We start from the raw sequence: 27,052 nt of genomic DNA on the forward strand, positions 1-27,052 counted from the left end.
GTCTGAATTGTTAATATAAATGAGTCAGATAAAATTAAATTATTAGAAGAATTATTCACCAAGTAACAAAAAAACAAAATTTGTTTAATTTACTAATGTTTGTAACTTGAGAACGATTTCCAAAGTGAAAATTGAAACGCGAATAACCGTACTTTAACCTTTAATTGTGACTTATTCCCATTTAAATAGTAATTAGTTTTTACTTTTTCAAATTACAATCGACTAAATTCTACTCCTTATTCAATTTTCCTAAAACCCTTTTAAAAAACTAATTTGGTTATTGATATGTTAATATCTTTTCTAATGTTAATTCTCTTTTTTTCTAGCTCTACTGTTAACGTATTTTTTTTTAATAGCTTGGCCTATCGCCAATGTGCGTTTTTTTTTCAACGGTACAAGAGATCAATTAAAATCTTGAATTAAGCTTGCTGCTACATGCACAGAAATCTTTAATAATAAATACAATATTTTTTTTGTTATGCGTTTAACCTAAACCATACATTTATTGATAAAATATGTAATTGTCTCGATTTCTATACAAAAACTTTTCCTATATATTACAAATTCAGTTAGTTACATTACATATTTTTTATGAGTTGTCTTTACGGTTCTTTTGACCATCAAAAGTCTCCTGTGGTGTTAATAGACCAGATTTATGGATTATTTTTTCTAAATCTACGCATTGTGCAAACCCGTGGCTTGAATATAAAACAAGCGAATGAATAATTTACTAGAGAACTACGGGAAACTCTGAAAGTAAGGTAAAAAATGGAAAACGTACGAGTTTTTTCACTGCGCGAAGTGCGAAAGTAGTAAAAACTGAGATTGAATAAAAAGATTGATTGCTCATATATATATAACGTACCTACATTGGGAAACATGATTTCTATTACATCATGTATTACTTTTTATTTTCTTCGAGGCCTTTTCGATTTTACGCTAAGATATTTTGGTAGTAAATTGTTGTTAACCAGAATTTTTAATTTCTAGGTAAAATAAAATAACATTAAATAAGAAAGACCTTTAATTTTATTCTATATACAACAAATTTATTCCATAAATTCCTAATGATCCATTCACCACGTTTAAGCTAAAACAAACAAAACTATTTTCTTTTCAAAATTAGTATAGACCTAAAGGAAAATTTAATTAACGATTTTCTTTAATTTTTTAAATAGAAGTACTATAAATATATTATCATTCTCATTGCCATTATCATCATGCGGGTTCGATTGAGCTCTAACAACAGAAGCTCTTGGTGATATTTTCCAGGAAAATTAGATAAAAGCGGTCTACATTAAAAGATTACCATTATTTACAGGCAACAACAGACAAACAACACTCAGTAAAAGAGATAACAATGGAGGAATAACTACAGAAGTAAATAAAGTAAAGAAAGTATGTGACCGATATATAATGCAACTATTCGATGACGAGGGAATTGTCTTATATATCTTATCCATATCTTCCTCTCTTTCAGACCTGTCATACTTATTTCTAGCCTATTTCTCCTTTCTAACCTTCTGTTGCGCCTTATCGTTCTACCATCAAGTTTCTTTGTCACTAGAAGGCTCTTTACCAGATGTTTTTTCTAGCACTTCCTCTTCTACTCACACCACAAATTTACTGTTGGCTTCTCACCAGTCATTTACCGTATCTAATTCCTCAAGCTCTTCCACCACTTTACTTGCTGATATCCTATTTGCTTTTCTTTCCGCCTCATTATCACCGGTCGGTGTTGATAAGCCACACACTTACCCTTTATCGCTTTACAGTTTGTAACCTCTTTTAGCTGACTTGTTCTACATAGTACAAAATATATCTGACTCTCCCTTCCCCCGCTACTACAGGTAACATACCAGTCTTCAATCTTTATTAATAATGTATTAATGACAGCCAAATCCCATGCCACTGCAAAGTAAATCACACTATTTCCTTCATCATTTCTTATTCATTTTCCCAAACCTCCATAAACTCTTTCTATTCCCGTTCTTTCTGTACCAATATGTCCATTCAAATCACCTCCAATAAAACACTTTTCGTGTACAGGAATCTCGAGCATCTCGCAATCAAGGGCCCGCCAAAATTCTTCCTTTTTCTGTTCACACCCTACCTGTGGAGCGTAGGCACATATGATGTATTCAGTTGGACACTCATTACTCTATCACTTTTTCTGGTTACGCTTACAAGATGTTCCTTCCATTCGTTGTTCAAAATAATACCTACTTCATTTCTGCCGTGACTGTTGGAACTACTATATATTAACTTGCATCCAACTCTAAGGTCTCTCTATTTATTATCTTTCCAACAAGTTTCCTGCACACAAAGTAGACCAATTCTTCTCCTTTGCATAAAATAGGCGAGCTCTTTTCCCTTACCTGTTATGCTTCCGACGTTGAGAGTTGCAGCTCTCAGGACTAGCTTCTTTGGCCCCATCCGTCCTCTAAGGGGTACCATTAGGTTACTTTTCACAGGGGCCATCGAAGCAGCAGTTGCGCGTCGCTTATGGTAAACGCCCTAACCTACGTTTAACGTGTTTTTATAAAAATATTGCTGTTATTGATTTTTAATTTAAAACAACGCAGTGGTGGCGCACCATTTTTTGCTTAAAAAAAATTGAGACCATCACCAATATGTACGTCAACGATTGCCAAAGAATTATGGATTAAAGAACAATGGGTAGAAATGGAAAACTATGAAAGAAAACATAACACATTCAATGTACATAAAAAAGTAAAGGAAATTACAGATTCACAAAGACGGAAAGATTATTATAGATTTAATAGAAAAAATTAATAGATGGAGTGAATACATAAGAGAATTGTTTGAGATTATCAGAAATAACATTGTTCAGGTAAATGGTGAAACGGGACCTAAAATCCTAAAATGTGAAGTAGAAGCGGCACTTAGAAATTCCAAAACTGGAAAGGCAAATGGACCTGATGAGGTTCCTACTGAATTGCTAAAGCTCTTGAATGATGACTCAATAGGTATAATCTTGCACTTATTTTACACAATATACAAAACTGGTATTATACCTCAAGAGTGGCTGTTGTCTACATTCGTTACACTGACAACGAAATCAAATGCAAAAGAATGTTTAGAACATCGAACAATATCTTTAAAGAGCCATCTACTAAAGATTTTTCTAAAAGTCATCCACAACCGAGTTTATCAAAATTTGGATTCGGATATTAGTGGAACACAGATGGGGTATAGAAAGGGATTAGGTACTCAAGAAGCTCTCTTCAGTTTACATGTTCTTACATAAAGATGCCTAGACGTTAATCAGGAAGTACATGCATGTTTTATCAATTTTAAAAAAGCGTTTGACAGAGAACACCATGATAAGCTAAGAGACATTTTTGAAAGAAAGGACATAGATAATAAAGATCTGCGAATAATTCTTAACCTATATTGGAATCAAAAAGCTAACATCAAAATAGAAAATGAGATATCACAAGCAATAGAAATACGTAAAAGAGTACGACAGGGATGCATTTTGTCACCGCTGCTATTTAATGTTTATAGTGAAAGCATCTGCCAGGAAACCCTTTTGCGAGCAAACGAAGGAATCGTAATCAATGGAGAGGTTGTAAATAATATTCGATACGCAGACGACACTGTACTAGTCGCAAGAACAGTAGAAGAATTACAACGATTACTTACAAATATAAATATTGCCTGCAACAATTATGGCATAAGTATTAATATCAAAAAAACTAAGTATATGGTCTTCAGTAAGAACATGACCCAACCAGCACATATTAGTATAAACGGCATTCAAATTGAAAAAGTATCAAGTTACAAATACTTGGGTACTTCAATAAACGAAACTGGAGACCAAAACAATGAAATAAAAAGACGTATCGAAATTGCCAGGGCCACTTTCATAAAGATGAGGAAATTCTTCTGCAACAGAGATAAAAGCATCCCCCTCCGATTAAGAATGCTAAGGGGCTACGTATTTAACATGCTATTATACGGTGTAGAGGCCTGGACTCTCAAGCAGAACAATATAAAAAATATTGAAAGTTTCGAGATGTGGTGCTAGGTTTAATGCTGAAGATAAGTTGGGTTAAAAGAGTTACAAACTTTGAAGTAATGCGAAGGATAGGAGAAGACCCAGAAATTTTGTCAACGATCAAACTAAGAAAACTCGAATATTTGGGTCACCTGATGAGAGGACATAAATACGCATTACTTCAAAATATATTGCAAGGAAAAATAGAACGAAAACGTAATCCAGGCCGTAGAAGAATGTCATGGTAGCGTAATTTGAGAGAGTGGTTTGGCTGTACCACTAATGAACTCTTTAGGTCAGCTGTAAACAAGGTCAGGATAGCCTTGATGATTTCCAATCTCCGATAGGAGTGGCATAAGAAGAAGAAGAAGACGTCAATGATAAATATAAAATTCTTAATTTTGTGCCAAAAATGGACAATAGCTCTTACTTACTTAGCTTACTTATCAAATTTCATTTGTATAAATCTTAATCAGTTTCAAAGCAATAATCAAATTGTTAGTTTGTAATAAAAATTTCAACACCTCGTATCTCGGAAAACAAAGAATTGGGGGACATACGTTTATGGCAAACTGTCATTATTTTTTTATATAGAATTACTCCCTGACGTTTGATTTACTTATTTACCAACACTCTATATGTTATACGAATATGTATTATTTAAATTGACTACAAACCGACACTTTAAACCTATGTAACTTGGAAACAATTAATTTCTGAGTCTTGAGGCAATGAGAACTTTTGATCAGCATAACTAAAACCACATATCTGCAAAGTTTCAGTCAATTTAACTGAAACTACTTTTACCAAGAAAAGTGTCGAGGTTCTTTGCATAAAATATTCCGGAAATGTAGAATCAATAATTATTTATCGACTGTGATACTTTCCACTGGTACATAAAATGACTTCAGCATCCAAAATGTCCACATAGGATTTTTATCGACCACTACTCGAATAAGTTTGGTAAGTTTATTATTAAAGTAAATTTTAGTTTGAAGTAGTTAATCTGTACTTCCGTGGCTGCGTTATATGTCTATTATTCGAATGGCGTAGCCAGTTCTAATTAGGATAACTAGAAATTCTATTAACTCTTTTATAATTTGGGCTACACTTTTAGTTTTTATTGAATTTTCAAATCGAGGAAAAAATTTCTTTTTCACTTTGATAACCAGCATTTTGAATATGAAAATATAATTTTTCCCGGGAAATAGCAAAAAAGTTATTTTAAATGTTTATAAGAAAAAATTGCAATATTTGTTGTGCAGTATTAAAAATGGATTTTGTCTATTTTTCTTAATTCTTTGGATATAATGATTTTTTCCTTGCTTACGCTACCCGTACAATCATTCTTAATTAGTTTTATTCTAAATTATGTTATTTCAAAATATTTTAACCAGATAAACAAATTTAGTAAGTATTAGGCTAATAATGTGAAATAATTTTTGAAGTTATGAAGCAAATGTTTTATACTTTCTTTTTATTAGATCTTGCAGGCAAATTTTTTAGCATATATTTTTGCTTGGACGATAGTGAAGTGGAAAAAATCATTTCCGGGAACTGCTTATGCAGCCAGTCCCAATGGATGTATGGAGAGTGACTTATTTTTTAATTATTAAAAAAAAACGTTTATTCCCGCATTAGGAGAAAATACGCCATTACTATTGATATATGACGGTCATAGTACCCATATTAGTATTGAACTAGTTGAATTAGCACGACCGAATGATATCAAAATCATCAAACTTCCTCGTAATATCAGCCACCTTCTGCAGCCTTTGGAGTTAGCCATATTTAAGTCTCTAAAATACTGGCCTTAATTCCTAATTCCAGAAAAAGAGTTTTCTCTGACGATAGGCACTACATGGAAAAATGTAAGCGTAAAAATTATTAAAAACGGGTTTAGAAAAGCTGGTATATATCCATTTAATCGTCATGTCATACCAGACGAAAAATACCACCCTGAAAGCCTAAAAAGATTGAAAGAACAAAAGAGTTTAGAAGACCAAACAATATTGTAGCTGAAACCGCAAATACTAATATAGATGCTATTATCGGTGGCAATATTGATCAGTCAGTAAATAAAGACCAGATTGTGGAAAACCATATAGCCAATATTTCTGATGCATCTCCAAGTTGTAGTTCTTTAAAATAAGTTTTAAGGAGCTGCTATTAAACACTGTTAAACAGGCAAATAAGTAAAGTCCTTCCGGTTCAAAAAGAAAAGAAGTAGCTACAGGGGTAGGAGTAATTACTTCCAAAGAAGTTCTGAATAAACTTACAGAATAAAATAGATTAAAGAACATAAAAGAAATAGAAAAATAAACACAAGAAGAAGAACGCAGAAAGAAAAAAGAAGCAAAAATTCAAAATCCGAAGAGGATTACGAAACGAGAAGAAATTTTTAATAGCTCAGAATCGGAAGAAGATTTGATAGAATATGTTGACTCTGAAGATGACTTAGATCCTGAAATATTTGAAGAAAACGAGCAAATAATTGAAAAAGAAGTGAAAACAGTTGGAGAGTTGGGAAAGAGCCAAATCGCGCTGGGTATTTGGGATGTTGTAGAGTACACATCTAAAAAACATATTAAACATTTTATTGGAAGAATTGATAACAAGATTGAAAATGAATGGAAAGCTTGCTTTTTAAGATATAAAAAGAATAGTAAAACCTTTTTTGGGCCTGATATAAAAGACAAGGATATGATAGTTGAAGTCGATATTGTAAAAACTTTACCAGAACCCGTTAAAGACAGAAGGGATCATTCTATTTTTGACGTAAATTTTGTCGGGTTAAACTTTTAAATCTTAAAAAGTTTGTCACTTGCTTAAAAATAAATAAATTAAAATTTTTCAAACACTAAAAAATTTGTTTTTTCTTGCAATTTTAAATTATTTACACTTGTCACAAAAATAACACACGCTGTTGTAAGGAAAAGTCCATTGTCACACCTACCCCAAATTGACGGGAAAGTGCGAACCATGGATACTAAACAAAATTTAACATAATTTCCACATCTGATGTTACTAACGTGCCCAAATTTAAGTATATGTACTAGAGTCCGTAAGCATTCTAGGAAAAAAATATCATGACTAAAAACATCTCATAAATCATGCAAAATATGTCATAAAAATCATCTAACTGAAAACTAGTTCACACTTCGACGGGTTCACCTTATTATTCTACAGTTCAGTTATTTTTACATAATGCTATTACAAGTTTAAATTTTTCCAAAATAACAAATAAAAACAACTTAAAAATAATTTATTTACAAAGAAACATATTTCAGCTATTATGTATTGATTTCTAGCTATTTGTGTCGTTTTTATTTATATTTAAATTAGAAGCTATTACATCATTTATTTCAAACAGACTTTTATATATTCTTGTATAGTTTAGTTTGTTGTATCCGCCATGCTCAGGAAGAAGAAAGTCTTTATCGATATGTTTTGCTAAGGTTTCTTGATCCGAAAAGTGAAAGTGCACCTGGAATGATAAAAACTATAAAATATAAATTTTTTTTATATATTATAAATAATGTTTTAAACTACATGGAAAAGAAAATGCGAAGGCATGGGAGTACCGGTACGGAACAAATACCTATATACGTTAAGTTTTGCAGACGATCAAGTAGTGATTGCACAAGACCAAGACGACCTCAGCTACATGATGAAGAAACTACAAGAAGAATATACCAAGGCTGGCCTAGATATTAACCTCGCGAAAACAGAGTACCTACCTATCTACAAGTGAAGAAGACATAGAAGATCTACAGATTGATGACAACGTAACAATCAAAGGAAAGGATAAATTCAAATACCTGGGGTTTATAATCACGAAAAAGGCAACAACAGAGGAAGAAATTACACAAAGATTAGGACAAACAAGAACAGCAATCCGACAACTTAACTCAGTATGGTGGGATAGACACCTAAATATGAAGACAAAAACGCAGATTTATAAAACATTAGTGCGATTAGATTTATAAACCATAAGTATTATGACATATGGGGCTGAAAATTGGATCATAAACAAGAAAAATAGCAGTAAGATAGTAGCAACAGAGATGGAATGCCTGCGAAGATGCTGCAGAGCAACAAGAATGTATAGGAGAAGTAATGACGAAATAAAGCAAAGAACATCAATAGAAACAGACATACTAACATATATAGAACAAAAAAGACTAAAGTGGTATGGACATGTAAGAAGAACTAGCGACAGCAGATGGATAAAGAGAATAATTGAATGGAGCCCCATAGGAAGGAGGAAAAGAGGACGACCCCGAAAATCCTGAAGGAACGAAGTAGACGACGCCATGAGTAAGAGAGGACTAAACGATGGAGAATGGAACAACAGAGAGAGATGTAAACGGTTGAGCGAGGGAAGGCAGTGAATACTGTAGAATCCCTAAATATATATTATATATTTAAACATTGAAATTTTTAGAAAATTATTTTTTTCTACAGCGTACAGATTCTTGATAAATTGATTTTTTTTTTGCATTTTTATCCTCCTACAAGGGAGGCTTTAGGGGGAGGCCCGGGAGTAAAAGTGGTAAACTTTTTTGCACCTTTTTTGTGGTCCCAAAAGTGATTGCTTGTTCGTGTGATGTTTACAGGTTTACTGACATTTTCGTCTCCGACGACTGGGCCACAAGGACTTTTTTGAATCTAGTGTAATCTAGGAGAGTTATGATGTAAGAAAGCTCTACCATTTCCCAAGATTAGGCAAATAGATTTGCGATACATCATGATATTTTGAACCACTTTTTGTGAGCGCAAGAGTTGTCTATGTTATTCTTAATTAAAAGCAATCAGCTAAATGAGTTGAGTACTAGAGATATCTTCAGCGTGTCACATTAAAAAAATTAGGTAAATTTTCTTTGCTTTTTGTTTTATTTTTATTCTTTAGTTAATAAAAAGATAATTGAATAAGTGTGTAATATTTTTCTTACAAACTTATTAAATAAATATGTTTCTTAATTAATAATAATAGTTTGTTTTTAAAAAGTTATTTAATTTAATTACCATTGAGTTTGTTTATAACTGATAAGATATTTGTAATTATGTAATAGTTGGTCTTTGGTAATTCACTTCAGTCTAAGTGGTCCGCAGTTATCTGTAGGTTGGGAACCACGCATGAAGATTAAAGACCATATAGTTTGTGATGGATTCGATCGTTATTTGATGGAAATTCATTTTATATAACAATAAAACATTAAAAACTTTGTTTTCAAAACTTTCACAAAATTTATAATAACATCTTATTACTACAGCTGTTTCGGTAGAGTGTCTTTCTCAAGTGATTTATTTGTGGTAGGAGTTTACACTTTATAGTCTTTAACTGAATTGGTTTAGGAGGAGAGAACAGTTTGTCTCAAGTTGGTTATTCAGAATTATGTCTGTATTTTTCAATTTATTAATTTCCATAGATTCTAATAAAGATAGCTTTAAGCCTTTATTTTGGATGTGAAGAATTTGAAATTCTTCATTAAAAGAATGATTATGATCTAAAAAGTGAAGTTCGTATGTAGAATTTGGTTTTCTATTATTGAAAGCCCTTTGCTGGTATACGTTTGTTAAAAATGCAACCAGTTTGACCAATGTAAGTTTTTGGGCAGTCGTCACATTTAACAGATTCACTGTCCAGGTTTTAGAGTGGAAATTGCTCATAATTCCAGTTATGTTTTTGTAAAAATTGATATCTTCTGGCTATAAATAAATAACTCCTAACATAACATTTTATCCATTTTTTCCCTGTATCAATTAAGAAATGGCATAGACAACTCATCAATTACGATAAACTTAGGTCTTCTTTATGTTCTAAGACAACTAACTACGTGAAATTAGCTACTTGATTGACAAATGACGTTTATGACATTAGTCAAAAATCAAAACAAAACAGACGTGTTTGTATTTTTTGTGCTTTTTGTAAATTAAAATTGTTGCGACAATATGAGTAAGACATGAGGCTACACGGAAGAAGAGTTGAGGAGAATGGTGATAACGGACAATTATAGTCAGTCAAATTCGTCGGATGAAGAAAATGTAACCGACGACCGTAATGATTTTGACGATGATGACAATGCAGCAGATCCCGATTTTATTTATAACAATTTGTCACCTGACCGTTCAGGTCTACGATAATCAGGTAATGAATAAAATACCAACTACAGAGCGTCAAATAAAAGAACATGATGAGAACAATGGATTAAATTACGACATTCAGCCGTTAGATCGTCAAATTTTTAGTAACTTAAAAAATTATAGACATACTGAAAACATTCCAGAAAATGTAGATGTGTTTGCAATATTTTATCTTTTAGTTGATGATGATTTCTTTGAGTTAGTGATAGAAAAAATCAACCTATACACTGAACAACTTATTGCAAATAATTCTTGAGGTCATTTAAGTTTCTGGAAACCGGCAAACAAGGAAGAAATGGCAAAGTTTTTGGGCATTTACTTGCTGACTGGTATAATCCGGTTTCCTACATTAGAATGCTACTGGAAAAAGATACCATTTTTTATCATCCTTTGTTGCACCAGATACAAATGTCCTACAATCGCTTCGTAACAATTTTACGCTGCTGGCATTTTGTTGACAATACAATTGAAAGAGATACCAATAATAGCTGGTATAAAATTCAACCAGTTATAGACATTGTAATGAGAAACTGCAGAGAGTTTCTTTCGCCAAAAGATTGCGTTGCTTTGGATGAATCCATGGCTCTCTTTCAGATGCGACTGCTGATTCGTCAGTCATCATCATTCAATCTTCTCTTATCCACTGCTGGACATAGATCTCCCTCATAATTTTCCATCCATTCCGATCTTGTGCCTCTTGCATCCAATTCCTATGGCAACGTTTTAGATCGTCAGTCCAACGTGTTGGTGGATGACCTCTGCTTCGGTAGGCATCATCTCTTGGTCTCCATTCCAGTATCCGCTTTGTCCATCTATTATCTGTCATTCGAGCCACGTGACCTGCCCAGTTCCATTTCAGAGTCGCTACTCTCTCTACTGCATCAGCCACTCCTGTTCTTTGTCGTAGCTGGCGATTTGGGATCTTGTCTCGTAGTGAAACGCCCAGCATAGCATGCTCCATCGCCTTTTGATTCGTCAGTATAATCCAAAAAAAAAACTCTCAAGTATGGACTAATGATTATGGATGGACAAGCCACAACTGATGATGGATATGTTTGGACATATAAAGTTTATTCTGGCCAAGATCCTCAAATCTCTAAACTTGATAAAGCTGGCGGCGTATTGTCGAGCTTTGTGAAGAACTTTTAGTCCAGGGAAAAATGATTGTTCCAGATAATTGGTATACAGGTGTTCCATTAGCTGAATACTTGCTTCAACGCAAAACTGATCTTTGTGGAACATTGAGAAAATATCGTCGTAAAAACTTACATTTATTGGTCAAAAACAAGAAACTAAAGCGATGAGAGAAAATTTCTACACAAAAAATAATATGATGATCCTAAAATGAAAGGACAAGAGGGAGTCGTTGTGATATCTACTTGTTACGCAGATGAACAAACGATGAGAACAGGTAAAAATCCGCGTCTAAAGCTTAATATGATATTGGAATACAATAATCAAAAAAAGCTATCGATCTTTCTGATGAATTGGCTAGCTACTATTCACCGATTCGCAAGATCTTAACCTTGTACAAAAAAGTTGCTGTCGATGTTCTGTTTGGAGTAGGTATTATAAATACAGTTTATTTGTTCAATAAATTGAAACAGCAAAATAAAATGTACAATATTGCAGGCCCAAATGAGTATTGTGAAAAATCTTTTCGGTATAAACGTTGTCCAAACACCTGCCATACTTACGCCGTCTACGTCACAAGTACAGCATTTTCTTAAACCGCTGGATAGAAAAGATGGAAAAATTACTACACGTAGGTGTGCCGAATGCTATAATAAATTTCGTCAAAAAGAAGAAACATCAGCAGCTGCCACTGATAAAGCCAAAAGAGTTTCACAAATATCCAATATCTGTACCAAACCGTATTGTCCGGGTTTAAAAATATAGGTGTTCAGTTTCGATATTACATTTTATCGCAATTACGATAAAATTACACACTTTTTCTCTTTTTCCCAACACTATTTATAATATATGGGATATGTTCTGTCAAGTCCACGTCTAATAAAGGTCATTCTCCCCACGTCCACTTTTATAAACAACCTGAAAATTGTATCGACGAACAGACCACATATGGACTGTGAACTGGTAGTGCCTTTAGTCCACAGAGCATATGTGGTCTGTGGACAGTGAACCTGTTAATTTTGTATACACGTTTTGTCGTCACATTTTATTTTGTATACACCACTGTCTAAGAGCTTTTTAGTTTGCCTCTTGTTGTTTTTAATATATTTGCCTAAGTTGTTGTTTGTTCTAAAAGCTGGTGTTATTCTTTTCTTTTTAATGTATTTGGCTATTTTTGTTGATATCTTGCCGATATATGTAATCAAGCAGAAGGTTGTGGGTTATTTCTCTGGTGGTTTAAAATTAATAAAATTTTAAATTAAAAACTAAATAAGAAAGCCCTAAAATTAGTATTTTCAAAGAAAAAACCCAGTACCTTCTGCTCGATTACATATACAGGCAAGATATCAACAAAAATTACCAAACACATAAAAAAGAAAGGAATAAAAAGAGCTTTTAAAACAAACAACAACTTGGGCAAATATATAAAAAACAACAAGAGCCAAAATAAAAAGCACTTACACAGTGGTGTATACAAACTTGAATGTGGCGATTGTCCAAAAACTTACATGGGCCAAACTGGTAGAACTTTGAACAAATATATAGCAGAACATAAAAGAGCTTCCAATAATAGAAAAGCAGATTCTACGTACGCACTTCACCTTCTAGGCCATAATCATTGTGTTAACGACGAATCACTTGAGAAAGGCATTCACTGAAACAGGTGTAGTGACAAGATATAATAATAAATTTTGTGGAAGTTTTGAAAACAAGGTTTTTAGTGTTTTATGATTATATAACATATAGTTTTATTGATTAATTACAAAATATCAAAAACAGATCTAATATATTTTTGATATTTTTACATCCGCGACTATGATATATTTACTAATTTAAAATTTGTGCCTCAGAAGGATGGCATATTTAACAGTATGGAAAAAGCAAAATAAAATTTATGACAATTTTATGATAGAGACAGGATTTTAAAGGAATTATAAGGGTTTTTATTGGTGTAAAAACCTTTACTTTAATTCTCTTTTAATGCAGAACGACTTATTTTTAGCAAATATGAATAAAAAGAACTTACCTGCTTCTTAATGTCGTCAGGCACGCAGGATACAATAAGTTTTAAAAAATATTTCATTGATTTTGAATTATTTACAAAGTGAATTTTGATTTCTTTAAATGGTACTAATGCCAACTTTTTAAATCCTATTTTTACATTTCGGTAGTTAAACCACTTGGCAAACTTCCAGGTTACGTATTCAAAATCAACTATTATGCAGATTCCTTTCCCTGCTAGATGAGGATCATTCTCCAATAAATATTCAAACCAAATGTCATCTAGGAATGAGATTTCTTGTATAGATATATTTTGTATATCGACATTTCCTGAAATAATATTAGATTGTATTGTAACAATTAAAAAATCATTAAATTAAAGTTAGATTAAGAGGTTTTTTAAGGACCCTTAAGCTAGCGGGAACAAATGAGCGGAATCCAATTTAACCTACGTTATATTTTTCCCCCATTTTTCACTAATTTATTACCACCCTAATAATTTTTTACCACCAAACCACCCTTAATGGAAAGCGATTCTGCTGGCTTAAGTTTCAAGCTAGCAGAATTCAGAAAAAAAACTTTTTGCCGATGGTATATTTTTTTAACCATTTTTAACTAATTTATTACCACCCTAATAATTTTTCACCACCAAACCACCCTTAAGGAAAGCAATTTTGCTGGCTTACGGTTAAAACTAGTAGAATTCCAAAAGTAATATTTATGATATATCACAGTGCTCAACTAGGTTTTTATAAATTTATTACCACACTTGTAATTATTCACCCTTCAACTACTCCTTATGAGAAGTCAATAATTCTGTTAGGTTAATATTAAAGGTAATAACAAATCTATTTTTACAATTTTACTGTACTCTTCTTGTAACTGAAAGTATAAATTGCTTGCCTGAAGGTTTTTGCTGAATTTTATCCAACCTCATAATTTTTGACCCCCTAAGCCACAGCATTCACGCTAGCTAAATGCGAAATCTTTTTGGAAATACAAAAGTGCTCTGCTAGATTTTTACTATATTTTTACCAGCCTAGTCATTGTTTTCTAACTACACTAATTAAAAACATTCTAAAATGTTACTCTGTGCTAACTTATATTTATTTTTTAAATGTTTATATATTGAAAATATGAAAATACTTTATTTCAACAATTATACATTTTAACTGTTTTAAAAAATTGACTCTGATTATAGTAGTGAGTACATGGCTAAGAGAAATCGAATCGTGAGTCCCTTTTATGATTATAAAATAACTGAAATCAAGTTGAGTTTTAGTAAATACAATGTAATTGTAATATTTCACAGAATAATTACCAGGTAAGATATATTGAAATTGAAATAATTTTATTATGTATATTACAATAACTAACTAATTGTAAAGGAGGGTCGGGACATATGGCGCACCTATTTTTAAAAGATTAAAATATTTGTATTTATTGGGTACATCCATAGACCTGAACGAAGTGTACCGCCAATCAAGGAGTGGGGGCTGTAATCTTAATCGGATTTTAGATTGATACCGTTCTCATTCTTACTGTTATTTAACTTGGCAATTAATTGTAAATATAGCGCCACTGTACTGTCTCTGAGTATGTTTTATGCTGAGTTCAACAGTTTTGAGTAATTTTTAATAATAAACACCAGTGTACATTCATCTACGCATTTATTTTATTTATACCGGACGAAAAAGTACGATTTTACGCCTCCAAAATTAGAGCGTAAAGTGCGAAATTTATGTCCATTGTGTTAGGTGAAAAATATGAAGATAGCAGAAAATAGTAAAAGGTTGAAGTAAAAGTACAATATAAAAAAATTATTGAAAATACCTTTTATAATTTTGTTTTGCAGTTCAAAATTCAACATAGCAGAGTTATTGGCTTCTGATAGAGGGGTAAACAATTGTGAAGATGGTAAATGAATTGAAAAAGCTTTGCAGCACACGGTGGTATTTAAAGATTACGTTTTTTATTTTAACCTAAGCTACCACGGGATAGTTGAGAGGCGAAAAATTAGTAAAAATCGAGCAGAATCATGTGGTATTTCAATATTTTTTATTTGAATTAGCTAGCTTAATATTCGAGCTTCCGCTTATTAGCTTAATATTGACTTTCCACAAGGAGTAGTTAAAAAGTGAAAAACTAACAGGGTGGTAATAAATTTGTAAAAACCTATCAAAACACTGCGGTACTTCAAAAATATATATTTTTTAATTCTGCTGGCTGGAATATCTATCTAGCGGGAACGTTTCCAAATATAATTGCTTTAGTGGTGGAAAATTATTAGGGTGGTGAAACTGTAGCAAAAACTTACCAGAACACTTTTTTATTTCAACTATAAGTAGAGTTCAGTGGAATATAAAAACAAATTTCGCCATAAATTTTAACCTAACAGAATTATTGATTGACAGAGCCCAGTAAAATTGTAAAAATCGATTTTTCATCAGCTTAAATTTTAACCTAAGAATTGTTGACTTTCCACATGAGTTAGTTGAGGCTGAAAAATTACTAGGGTGGTAATAAATTAGGTGGTAATAAAAAACCTAGCAGAACACTGCGGTATTTCAAAAATAATTTTTATTATTTCTGCTGGCTCGAACACTTTCTTATTTCAGTTATAAGTAGGAGAGAGTGAATTAAAAAAAAAAAAGAATGTTCCCCCTTAAATTTTAATCTAACGGAATTATTGACTTTCCAGAAGAGGTATTTAACGGTTGAAAAATTACTAAAGTGGTAATAAAATCAAAAAAACCTAGCGGAACACTGAGGTATACCATAAATATTTTTTTTTTGGAATTCTACTAGTTTTAACCGTAAGCCAGCAAAATCGCTTTTCTTAAGGGTGGTTTGGTGGTGAAAAATTATTAGGGTGGTAATAAATTTGTGAAAAATGGGTAAAAAAATATGCCATCGGCAAAAATTTATTTTCTGAATTCTGCTAGCTTGAACCTTAAGCCAGCAGAATCGCTCCCATTAAGGGTGGTTTGATGGTGAAAAATTATTAGGGTGGTAATAAATTTGTGAAAAATGGGTAAAAAAATATGCCATCGCCAAAAATTTATTTTTCGAATTCTGCTAGCTTGAACCTTAAGCCAGCAGAATCGCTCCCAATAAGGGTGGTTTGGTGGTGAAAAATTATTAGGGTGGTAATAAATTTGTGAAAAATGCGTGAAAAATGCGTGTCATCGGCAAAAAGTTTTTTTCCGAATTCTGCTAGCTTGAACCTTAAGTCAGCAGAATCACTCCCCTTAAGGTTGGTTTGATGGTGAATAATTATTAAGGTGGTAATAAATTAGTGAAAAATGAGTGAAAAAATATTACGTGGGTTAAATTGGATTCCGCTCATTTGTCCCCGCTAGCTTAAGGGTCCTGTTTTTTTAACAATTCTAGAGACGACATAAAAAAAACAAAAAAGCTCAGCATTTATAATTAATACGAACATAGAAAAGGCAGTTACGATATTTATAACAATATCAAATTGTTCTGCTAATATTTAGAACTAAACATTTTTTGAATGTTAAAAATAACAAAAATAACAACTAGAGTTGCTATCAACAAGTCCTCGTAGACACTTCGTCTCAGAAGTAGCAACCTGCAGTGGAGTCTTACGTTGCCATGTTATCTATTCCAGTTGTAACCTTATCAGTATAGATTATAAAGTTATAAAATGTAACTTAAAGTTAATTTAACCACATTTAAAGAGTTTTTACTCATATATTTGGTGGCTTCAAACATGTACATCCAGATATCACTGATGATGGAATAATAATTCCGAAATCGTTCCGTGATGTAGCTCGATAGGGTTTTTAATATTACACCTTTGATAAAAGAATTTTTAAATAAATTTTTTGTGATAGATGGTATACAGCCAGCTACAGGAATTTAGTTTTCTTATGAAATAGAGAAATAAATTCTTTTAACACGAGTAAGCGAATTTAATGCCAAGTTTATAGATAAAAGAAGTATATAGGTGAGTCTTGGAATTTACAATGTTCTGAAAGATTTTCGCGGTTATTACAATTAAACCTATACCTAAGATTAATACTATTACAAGAATTAATATTAAACTCAACCTCAACAGACTTCCGGGTTGAACCTCGTCGATTATCGTTGCGCTGAGCTTTCGACATCCTATTTGATGTCTTCTTTAGGGCTTTCGAGGTCTCAGTCTCCCGAGCATCCAGACACTCCTATACTGATCACTAACTAATGAATTACTGCCATTGGGAACTAGCTACCTGAGTTTTAACCTTGTTTAGGCCTGAGCCTCTTTAAGGGATGGGGTACTCCTATTTTTTTTTTGTCGGATTAGTGGGGGTGTGGTAAACGTCGGTTTCTGAATTTGTGAGTGTTGAGGAGTAGTGGACTACTAAGGAACAGGGGAAAATAGAAGGTAGCGTATGTGTGTGGACGACAGTGGAGCGCACAGAAGGAACTGGGGAGCTTTTGCCTAGCATGCCACTTCAGGTACTTCGGGGGTTACCAGCCATACAGTAGGAACGGCTCTTTATCAGCGTTTTCGGCGCACAGTTTTTTAACTGCGATATTTAATAGGGAATGATTCTAAGATATCAAAATACGCATCAGGAAGTTCATGTCCAGTGTTGTGGAGAAGTTTTGCTGGAGGAAACGGAACTTTTCTTATGGGAAGCCTGTTGAGTATTTGTCCTCGGCGATTGCAAGGCGTCTTTAGTGTTTGTTTGGCTCTGTTGTTCGAGCCAGCTATGGTTGTTAGGACATACTTCCTGCTGAGGGATAGGATTCTGTCCTTTATTGGTGTGATGTTGGCCAGTATGTATATGTGAGCTGATGGATACGACCATTCCTTCCTCATGCAGTATCTGAGGATTCTACGTTCGGTTGCCATTATGGCAGTAAGTTGGTGGGGCTTCAGAGAGACATAGACGCATGCCTTGTATTCGACAATTGATCTAACAAATGTTTTGTAGGTGTGCAATAATGTTTTTCAAGATGTCCCACCCATTTGACCAGACAGCACTTTCAGGAGGTTAAACATCTTTCTCATCCTATCTAAGGTTTCTTGAACGTCGGTTTTCCAGTTGAAAGTTCTTGTAAAACGAACTCCCAAGTAGGAAACCGAGTTTCTGAAAGTAAGGTCTTCTCCCAAAAGAGTTATCCGACCCTGGGCACCGCGACAATTTGAAGCTTTAAAAAGAATGGTTTGTGTTTTGGAGGGATTTATAGTTACTTTCCATTTATTGCACCACCTAATAACTATGTCTAGGTAGTTCTGTGATCGTTCAAATACAAACCGTTGTTGTCCATGCTCTCTGTAAGTTCCTGATGTGAGGAGGGCCGTATCATCAGCGAGAAGTAGGAGGGACTCCGATCCTTGCTGTGGGCGGGGAATGTCACTGTTAGACTGTAGACTGTAGACTGTAGACTGTGTATAATATTAAAGCAATTGTTGAGCACTGGGGTACTCCAGCTTGTGGAGTAAAGGGGGTGGATAAATGGTCAGCTACTTTGATAATGATCGTTCGGTGAGAGAGATAGGAATTGATTAGTTTAAGGAAAGGTATGGGCAGTCCAGAAATGTGAAGCTTTTCGATTAGGCATGTATGCCAGACGTCTGGTAGGGTTTTTCCTTTTTTTGGGATCATGACTGTGATGGCTACCTTCCATGGAATAGGAAAGTAGCTCAGCATTAGAGAGGCATTGATAATATTAGTGAGCAACGGGATAATATTCTGATGAAGATTTTTAAGGCATCTTCTATGGATGCCTTTGGGGCCAGGAGAAATGTTTTTACCAATGTTATACATCTCATTGACGGTGTCCTCAGTCATAAGGGCCATTATCGGGTGGGGATGTGGTCCATCGTGTGCCTGAGGGTAGTAGAATATATCTTCCACTCTCCGTTCGGCGTCTCTTATGGATCTTTCGCCGAAATTGGGGTTATTAGGGGAAATGAGGGTGGCCTGTAATGTGTCTTTGTAGGCTTCGGCCTTATCTTGTGGATTATTGAGGATGATGTTGTTGACTATGAGGTGAGATCGTGGCTGACTTTTTTGTTCCGTTAGGACTAGTTTGGACTAGGTAGTCAAGGTCGGCTGTGACACGCATCCACTGTTTTTGTTTCAGAATGTTCACTTCCAACCTTATAACCGCCGAGAGCCTGTTGTACTCTGTCTTGCTAAGGGGGTCTCTGAATCTTTTTTACTCTCTGTCAATACGTGTTGGTTAAATAGCCAATGGTTAATCAATGATTAACCAGTGGATCGGTGCTATGAGTTCTGACCAGAACACAAAATGGTAATCAAGTGATATAAAATCTAAATAAATCAACTACGTAGACTTGAACAAGAGCTTGTGGCTCAGTGTTACTCACTCCATAGATCCCTACCAGTCAAAGGTGAACGCTTAAAATCCAGAGTCTAGATAGATATCAAACAAGTTTTTCAATCTTCTTAGAAAAACAATCATTAAATATAATGGTATTTGTCTTGTTTTTACTTAGTCGGGTGTAATGGTCATAATGAGAGACAATGAAATGCAAATTATTTTTAGATGACAGGCTTGCTAAAGGCTGCATCTCACAGCTCGTAAAAATGTGCCCATTGCTGATTTACGTCAACAAAGAGAAACAGAAAATCAATAATAACGACCAGAAAAGAGACAACGGTTGGCACCTGACATTACTGTAAAATTAGTAAATATTTGCTTTTTAATAAATGCACTCGACCTACCCCAAAATGTAGTTGGACCATTCAGATAGTGAGTATCGAGAGTTAAGTCTGTTGTACGCCATCAGTGTTAGCGGTAAAAATTTTAGTAAATTTAGTAATTTATACAATCATAAAAATTCCAATACAACTTCGTTAGACCAATTCATAGTAAAATTACCACGCCACGGACCGAACCTTCCCTAGCACTGTCTGAAGGGTTGGACATGCGGTGCATCAGCTTCTATGAACTAATCTCGTGCCAAGAGTTTCACGCGCGGTATCTTCAATGTTTATCTTTAACTTCAGATGTATCTGTATAAAATATATAGCTGCACGATGACATAAAAATATCAAATCATATAAAGAGCACATAGCAAATGACTTCCGCACTAGAATTTACGTGTTACTTACATGATACACAGTCAGTAATATCTTCCTTGGATCTGCAATATATATGCTTATGCAAAATTAAGAAGGAGAGAATTGCAGTTTGGTTTTAAGAATAAAACTTAAAAAAAATTTAAACAAAATAATCCAATTTTTGTAAGGACAAACTAAGCTTACACACCTCTCTTATGGAATGTACTAATCAATATACATGCAACCATTGTATCAGCAACTTAATCGTCAAACATTAAAATAATGTCAACAATTTTGTGTAGGTAGGAAACATTAAATGGAAAATAATATTTAAGAGGTATAAATACGAATTATACGAAAAAATGTACAAATCAGTTTAAATAGCTTAGTAATACTCATATACTTTAAAAACTTGAAAGTTAAATACCTACATATCAAAATGTAATATACAGAATGTACACTACTTTGTTTGTAATTTTAAAATTCTATTATAATAATCATTTTCCCTTACCTACTTTAAAAAGGTAAATTGGCCTATTATCTTTATCAACGGAAGCAGGGACGATCACGCTAATGTTTTTGTCTATAAGTGGTTTTATTTTAATAGGGGGATCTGTGGAGTACCATTTTGGATACGCTACTATATTTTCGTAATAGTCTTTTATCTAAAATAAAATATAATTTGTCAGGTTTATTTATAATCAAGTCATACAATTTATGATTTACGTTAAATTATCTATATAAATAACCAGACCAAGATAAATAATAGATACCATGTTTAAACACACGGAGAGTTCAGTTGTATATATTAGGTGGACACAAGATATTGGTCCGCTATCTTTAGGACCCCCTTCAACTTGTTTCAGACTTATGCACTATTCTTCATCATCTTCATCTTAATTTAGGACTAAGTCCTGTTCATTCTTGTTTATTCGTATAACTAAGTATTGGGACTCCAATGCCCATCTCTCATACCATTGTTTTGGAGGTCTGCCAGGTAGTCTCAATGTCTAGGGTTTGTCAGACCTTGTAATTTTTGCGAGTCTCTCATCGTTAATTCTACTTATGTGGTCTCGAGTACCTGCATTTTGTGTCCAGTTCATACACTTATACTTTTCATACAGCTTCATACTTCTCATGTGCTTATACCTCCAGATAATGTCACGTAGGTATCCAGATATATTTGCTGCTCCGATAGTCTGTACTTTAACATCCTTCTTAAGGCCTCTGCTACTGTTATTGTTATCTGCTAGATATTTGAAGTTCATCTTGCTTAACACTTTGGATGTTGGACACTAGTTTACATCTCTTAGATTCCTGTAGATGTATTTTTTCAGTTAGCCAATTTTTTGCTTTTAAAAGAGATGTACTGTTGTTGGTGTTAATTTCTGTAATAATTGCTCCAAACCTGGGATTCATATTTCTAGATTTTAATAGCTTTAGACATCTAAAAATGTTATTTTCTCAAACGCTTCGTTGGATTCATGAATTACGTGAAAGCGGTTTTGTTACCTACCATACTCCGGATAACTCCATACTCCGTATGTAAACTCCATTAGTTTGCAGACTAAACTAAGTGAGGGTAGCCAGATATGGTGAACGTTAAGTTAAGAAATCAACTCTACAAAAAGCCAAGAAACTACTGCATTAAAGATCCTTATGGATATCTTAAGAAAATCACTCATCATGATAAGTAAAATCAACAATAGCCATCAGTGCTGGCGATTTTTAATAAGCATAAAGCAGGGTCTCATAAAGCAGGGGTGCGAAGAATCTCCGGATATGCTATAATAAAAAAAAGGTAAAATTGGAAGATGGAATATTCGAAGCCTAGTAAGATCAGGAAAGGTCCTTAATGTCATTTAAAAAATGAGCTGGAATACTATTTGAAATATTAGGATTAAGCGAAGTGAGAAGGCAATTAAGATCAGATAACGTCGCAAGAAAAACAAAATGCCAAATATACAAAATCTTAATAGGACCGGTACTCACATATTATAGTAAGAAACCTGGATAGTCCCTAAAAGTGGGGAAAAGACTATTATTCTACTTAGGATGATAAACTTTGCGATATATATATACGAAGGCACAAAATAAAATGTAATTTGCTCCGGATATCGTAACACTTCAAATATGACAGCTGGGTTGGATGGGACATGTGGAAAGAATGGATGATGGCGAAATACCAACTAAAATAAGCAAATAAGAACCAGTAGGAAAATAACAAGAGGAAGACCAAAGCTGAGATTATAGAACAAATAGAAAATAACAACCTTAAAATAAAAAAATTGGAGAACAAAAATACGAAGCAGATCAGAATGAATAAAAATCCAATAAAACGTAGATTTTCACTCTACTGTCAATAATATCATGAGATCTTGAAAAGTTGCAGCAAGATAGATTAAAAATAATTTTCTGGCAACACCAAATAAAACCTAGCCACCATTTTGAATGTAGAGCCGCATTCCACACCACATAGCAAATTTACCGGTTTAATTTACAGGTTTTTTTTAATAAAGCTGTAAAAAAATAATATTCTGCATATTTTTGGATAGTCTATAATCTATTATATAAATGTAAAAAAAAATTGCTCAGATATGTTACATGACTGTCTGTACACTTACCTTTGTAAAACCTAGTTGTGTATTAAAATCGGTACAATACAGAAACCTTAGCAGGTAGTTATCCTTGGTGTTTATATTCTTAATGTGATTAAGCTCATCTGTAACAAAATTCTTTAAATAAGCTTATTTACAAAAAATATATGGGTATTACTTTAAAATTGAAAACCCGATCACTCAAAATATTTACTCTTCAGATATAAAAAAATAATTAAATGATAATTGTCTTCAAAAACAAATTTAAACTATAAAAAAGGAAAAAACGAAATTAATAGGTATAAGGGTTGTCTTTTTAGTTTTGTATATTGCCATGAAGAAAAAAATTTATAGACTTTAACAGTTATTTCATTCTTCAGTTGAGATCTGCAAAATCGCTGTTTTAAAGGCATCCATGTCTTTTCCTGGCAACTGAAATCGCTACCCACATAATGACTTTTTGATCTTTAAGAACGTAAGGAAGTCGTTGCAACTTAGGTCGGGGCTATATGGTGGATGATTTATTGTCTTTTGGGCAATGGAAGCACTTGCATTGTCCTAATGTAGGATGATTCGCCGTTGTGTGTTGCTTTGTCGGAAACTTGCGATCACCTCTGCTAAACAAATGGTTAAATATTAATCAGCACGAACTGTTCTTCGATCTTCTAAAGCAATTGTTGACACATCGTTAGATTTTGACACAAAAGTTGCGACCATCTTCTTTGACACAATGATTCGATAACGGATCACTTTTGTTAGTTTTTCCTCATCGTGGAACATCTACACAGCGGATTGGCATTTATTTTTGGGTTTATAGGAGCAAATACAAGATTCATGATCAATAATAATACTATAAACGTTTTTTTGATGAACCATTCTAATGTTTGTGCACACCAATTGACGCATACTGCTTTTTGCCCTTCTGTGAGCAAATGTGGGATCTAACGGGAAACCAACTTCGTTACACCCAGTTCTTTATGTAGGGTCTTTTGAATCGAGGTCTTTAAAAGGCCCAAAGGTGCCTCTATCTCTTGGTATATTACACGACGGTCATCCGTAATTAGCTGACAAACCGCATCAATGTTTTGCTGTGTACTGTGTGACTGTTGTTTTGTGTGACTAGTTGACTGGTGTGATGCTTTATTCTCAAACATTTCAGCAAGACATTGCCGTTGGGATAATCCTCTCCGAAAATTGTAAAAAATTATTACTCAAAAATGTTCTCAGCTGAGATCCATTTTTCGACCGACTTGTTAATTTCAAAAATGCAAACGTTACATTTGTGTTGGAAGATTTTATTGGCGGCGCCCTCTAAGCGGCTGTATGCAAAGCTAAAAAGAGAAACCTTTAAAAAAAATTATTTATCTAAAGTAGGTGAAATATAAGATTTCAAATAGAACTAAAATAAAGTTCATATTTGGCTACAAGAAATTAATAAATGTCTGTTAGTATAACACTATTAAATTTCTTTTTTTCTAAAAATCTTTTTTTCGGAGAAAGAGAAAGCATAACGAATGGATGACGGACGAAATTATGGATCTAATGGAAAAGCGAAGGCAACATGAACAATAACGTAATCAAGACAAATACAAACAGATACACAAATAAATTCGCCAGAAAATTAAGTAAGCAAAAGAACGTTGGATGGTGGAAAGGTGCAACGAAATAGAACAATTGCAGGAAAAAGGAGATAGTTTTGGACTACATAAGAAGATCAAAGAAATATCGAATATACACAAAAGCCACCACAGAATAAGAATACGCAACGACAGAAACGAATACATAGAGTCAGAAGAGGAGATAGCAATGGCGTGGAAAGAATACGCAGAAAAACTTTTTAATGACGAAAGACCAACACAACCAACGCGCAAACTTCCTTTCGAAACCTATCAGGGCCATCAATAATGCGAAGTGAAATAGAATATGCAGTTAGAACCGAAATCGAACAAAATCTTGGTAAAGCTGTTCAATAGAACTTATGATACTGGTTACATTCCGCGAGAATGGCTGCAGTCATCCTTTGTGATGATCCCAAAAACAGCTAATGCCACAAAATGCAATGAACACCGCTTAATCAGTTTAATGAGTCACTTGCTGAAACTCTTCCTTAGGATATTACACTCAAGAATGTACAAGATACTAGAAGAACTTAGCGGGTCAACACAATTCGGTTTTAAGGGAGGACTAGAAACAAGAGAGGCAGTTTTATGTTTGAACACCTGAATACAAAACTGTTTAGATCAACGAAAATATGTCTACTTCAAATTCATCGTCTACGAGAAGGCATTTGACAGTGTTAAACATGATATCATGATGAGACTACTACATAGGGCCAACATTGACCAGAAGGAGATCAGAATTATTCAGAATCTATACTGGAACCAAATGGCAAAGGTGAGGATTGATCAAGACCAATATACGGATGAATTTGAAATCCGAAAAGATGTCCGCCAAGGCTGCATACTCTCTCCGATGCTTTTTAATTTATATGTTGAAAATATATTTGCGGAAGCATTAGAAGACACGGAATTAGGCATTAAGGTGAACGGCATACCAATTAGCAACCTACGCTATGCGACACAGTGATTATAACTGATAATTTGGAAGATCAGCGGTTATTACTTGATAGGGTGAATAGCATAGGTAAAAAAAATGGCCTCAAAATCAACATTTTGAAAACGAAATATATGGTCATTAGCAAAAACCCTTCAGAAAACCCGATAATATGCATAGGTGGCATTGGCACCACAATCAATGACCAATCGGATCCACAACAAGAGATAAAAACCCGAATACAAATGGCAAGACAAGCTTTTGTGAAATTCAGACCGCTCATATGTAATCAAAACCTAAATTTCGAAATACGCTACAGAATTTTCAAGTGCTACATATGGTCCATCTTGCTTTATGGCATGGAAACGTGGCCTTAAAAAAAACATCTATCAACAAACTTGAAGCATTTGAAATGTGGTCATTGAGAAGAATCATGCGCATACCTTGGGTGGATAGAGTTCGAAACGATGACGTCCTTAAGAGAGCCGGCGTGGAAAGAGAACTCTTTGAATTAATTAAAAAACGCAAGATTAGTTACCTTGGTTACATATTGAGAGGAGCAAAATATGAAATACCACAGTTAATCCTACAAGGGAAGATCGAAGGTAGGAGAGGAGCCGGCCGTAAATAATTATCCTGGTTAAGGAATATTAAAGAATGGACAGGAATACACAATACAGGCGAGCTGTATCACGCCGCCAAGAACAGAATTCTAGTAATGAGATAGTCGCCTACGCACTTTGGTGTATGGCATGTTAAGAAGAAGACAAAAATTTCTGCTTTGAAGCGTAAAAAAATTATTGACACTAGTTTAAAATATACTGAATATCTCAGTAACGGATGTGAATAGAAAAAAAATAACTGTTGATCAAAAGGTGGTTAGAGCGACTAATGTAAAGTTTATATTATAAATATTTTAACGGAAGAAATATTACAGAGAAAATATACTTTGCTGCAACGTGCTTCTAAACGATGTTTTAGAAAATTAAATTTGATGAGGAATATAAACTTTCGCAATTGCTACAAGACAGGCTTGTGTTGAAAAGATACGTCCAAAATGACAATCAAAATTATGAATTTTTTTTTGTATTTTCTGTTTTCAAAATTATGAAATCATACTAACTCTGTTAACCTGTTTCATCTTTTAACTCAATTTTTGTCGTAGCTGCATGTCAGCTCATATCTTACACGTACTAATAGTGTACGCGAGATAAATATGTGACATAGTTCTGACGGCGAGATAGGCAGCCGTGCGCAGTTTCAAGTTCATTCTTGTTGAAATTCTGAACCACGTGAAACAGTGCTCGAAGTTATTATAGTATTGTGATATTAGATATCTGCTTAGGTAAGTACTAAAAATTAAAAATATTGAAAGTCTCTCGAAAACACCAAAAAGGGTTTGTGCTATATATGGCACACTAGGAAGTTATGAACTTATTGATTGTTTTTGTAGATATGGATCCGGAACTTTTTTATGGTACAATGAATGCAGTTAGAATTTCAAATAGTAATAATAGTGAAGAATCGATCTCTCCGATGAAGAC

At 33.7% G+C, this 27,052-nt stretch overlaps 1 protein-coding gene across 1 annotated transcript in view; it reads right to left on the reverse strand.

Moving 5' to 3' along the window:
- Positions 1-7,272: 7,272 nt before the first annotated feature.
- Positions 7,273-27,052, reverse strand: part of LOC140445740 (retinaldehyde-binding protein 1-like) — a 34,568-nt gene continuing 14,788 nt past the window's right edge. Inside the window, exons 2-5 of the mRNA XM_072538043.1 lie at positions 22,983-23,080; positions 20,870-21,023; positions 13,332-13,636; positions 7,273-7,511 (exon numbers count right to left, since the gene is read on the reverse strand). Coding sequence (XP_072394144.1) covers positions 7,332-7,511; positions 13,332-13,636; positions 20,870-21,023; positions 22,983-23,080 — 737 coding nt within the window. The 3' untranslated portion in view covers positions 7,273-7,331. The remainder of the gene's footprint in view (positions 7,512-13,331; positions 13,637-20,869; positions 21,024-22,982; positions 23,081-27,052) is intronic.

Source organism: Diabrotica undecimpunctata, chromosome 7 (assembly GCF_040954645.1).
Source record: "Diabrotica undecimpunctata isolate CICGRU chromosome 7, icDiaUnde3, whole genome shotgun sequence".
Taxonomy (NCBI): Eukaryota; Metazoa; Arthropoda; class Insecta; order Coleoptera; family Chrysomelidae; genus Diabrotica; species Diabrotica undecimpunctata.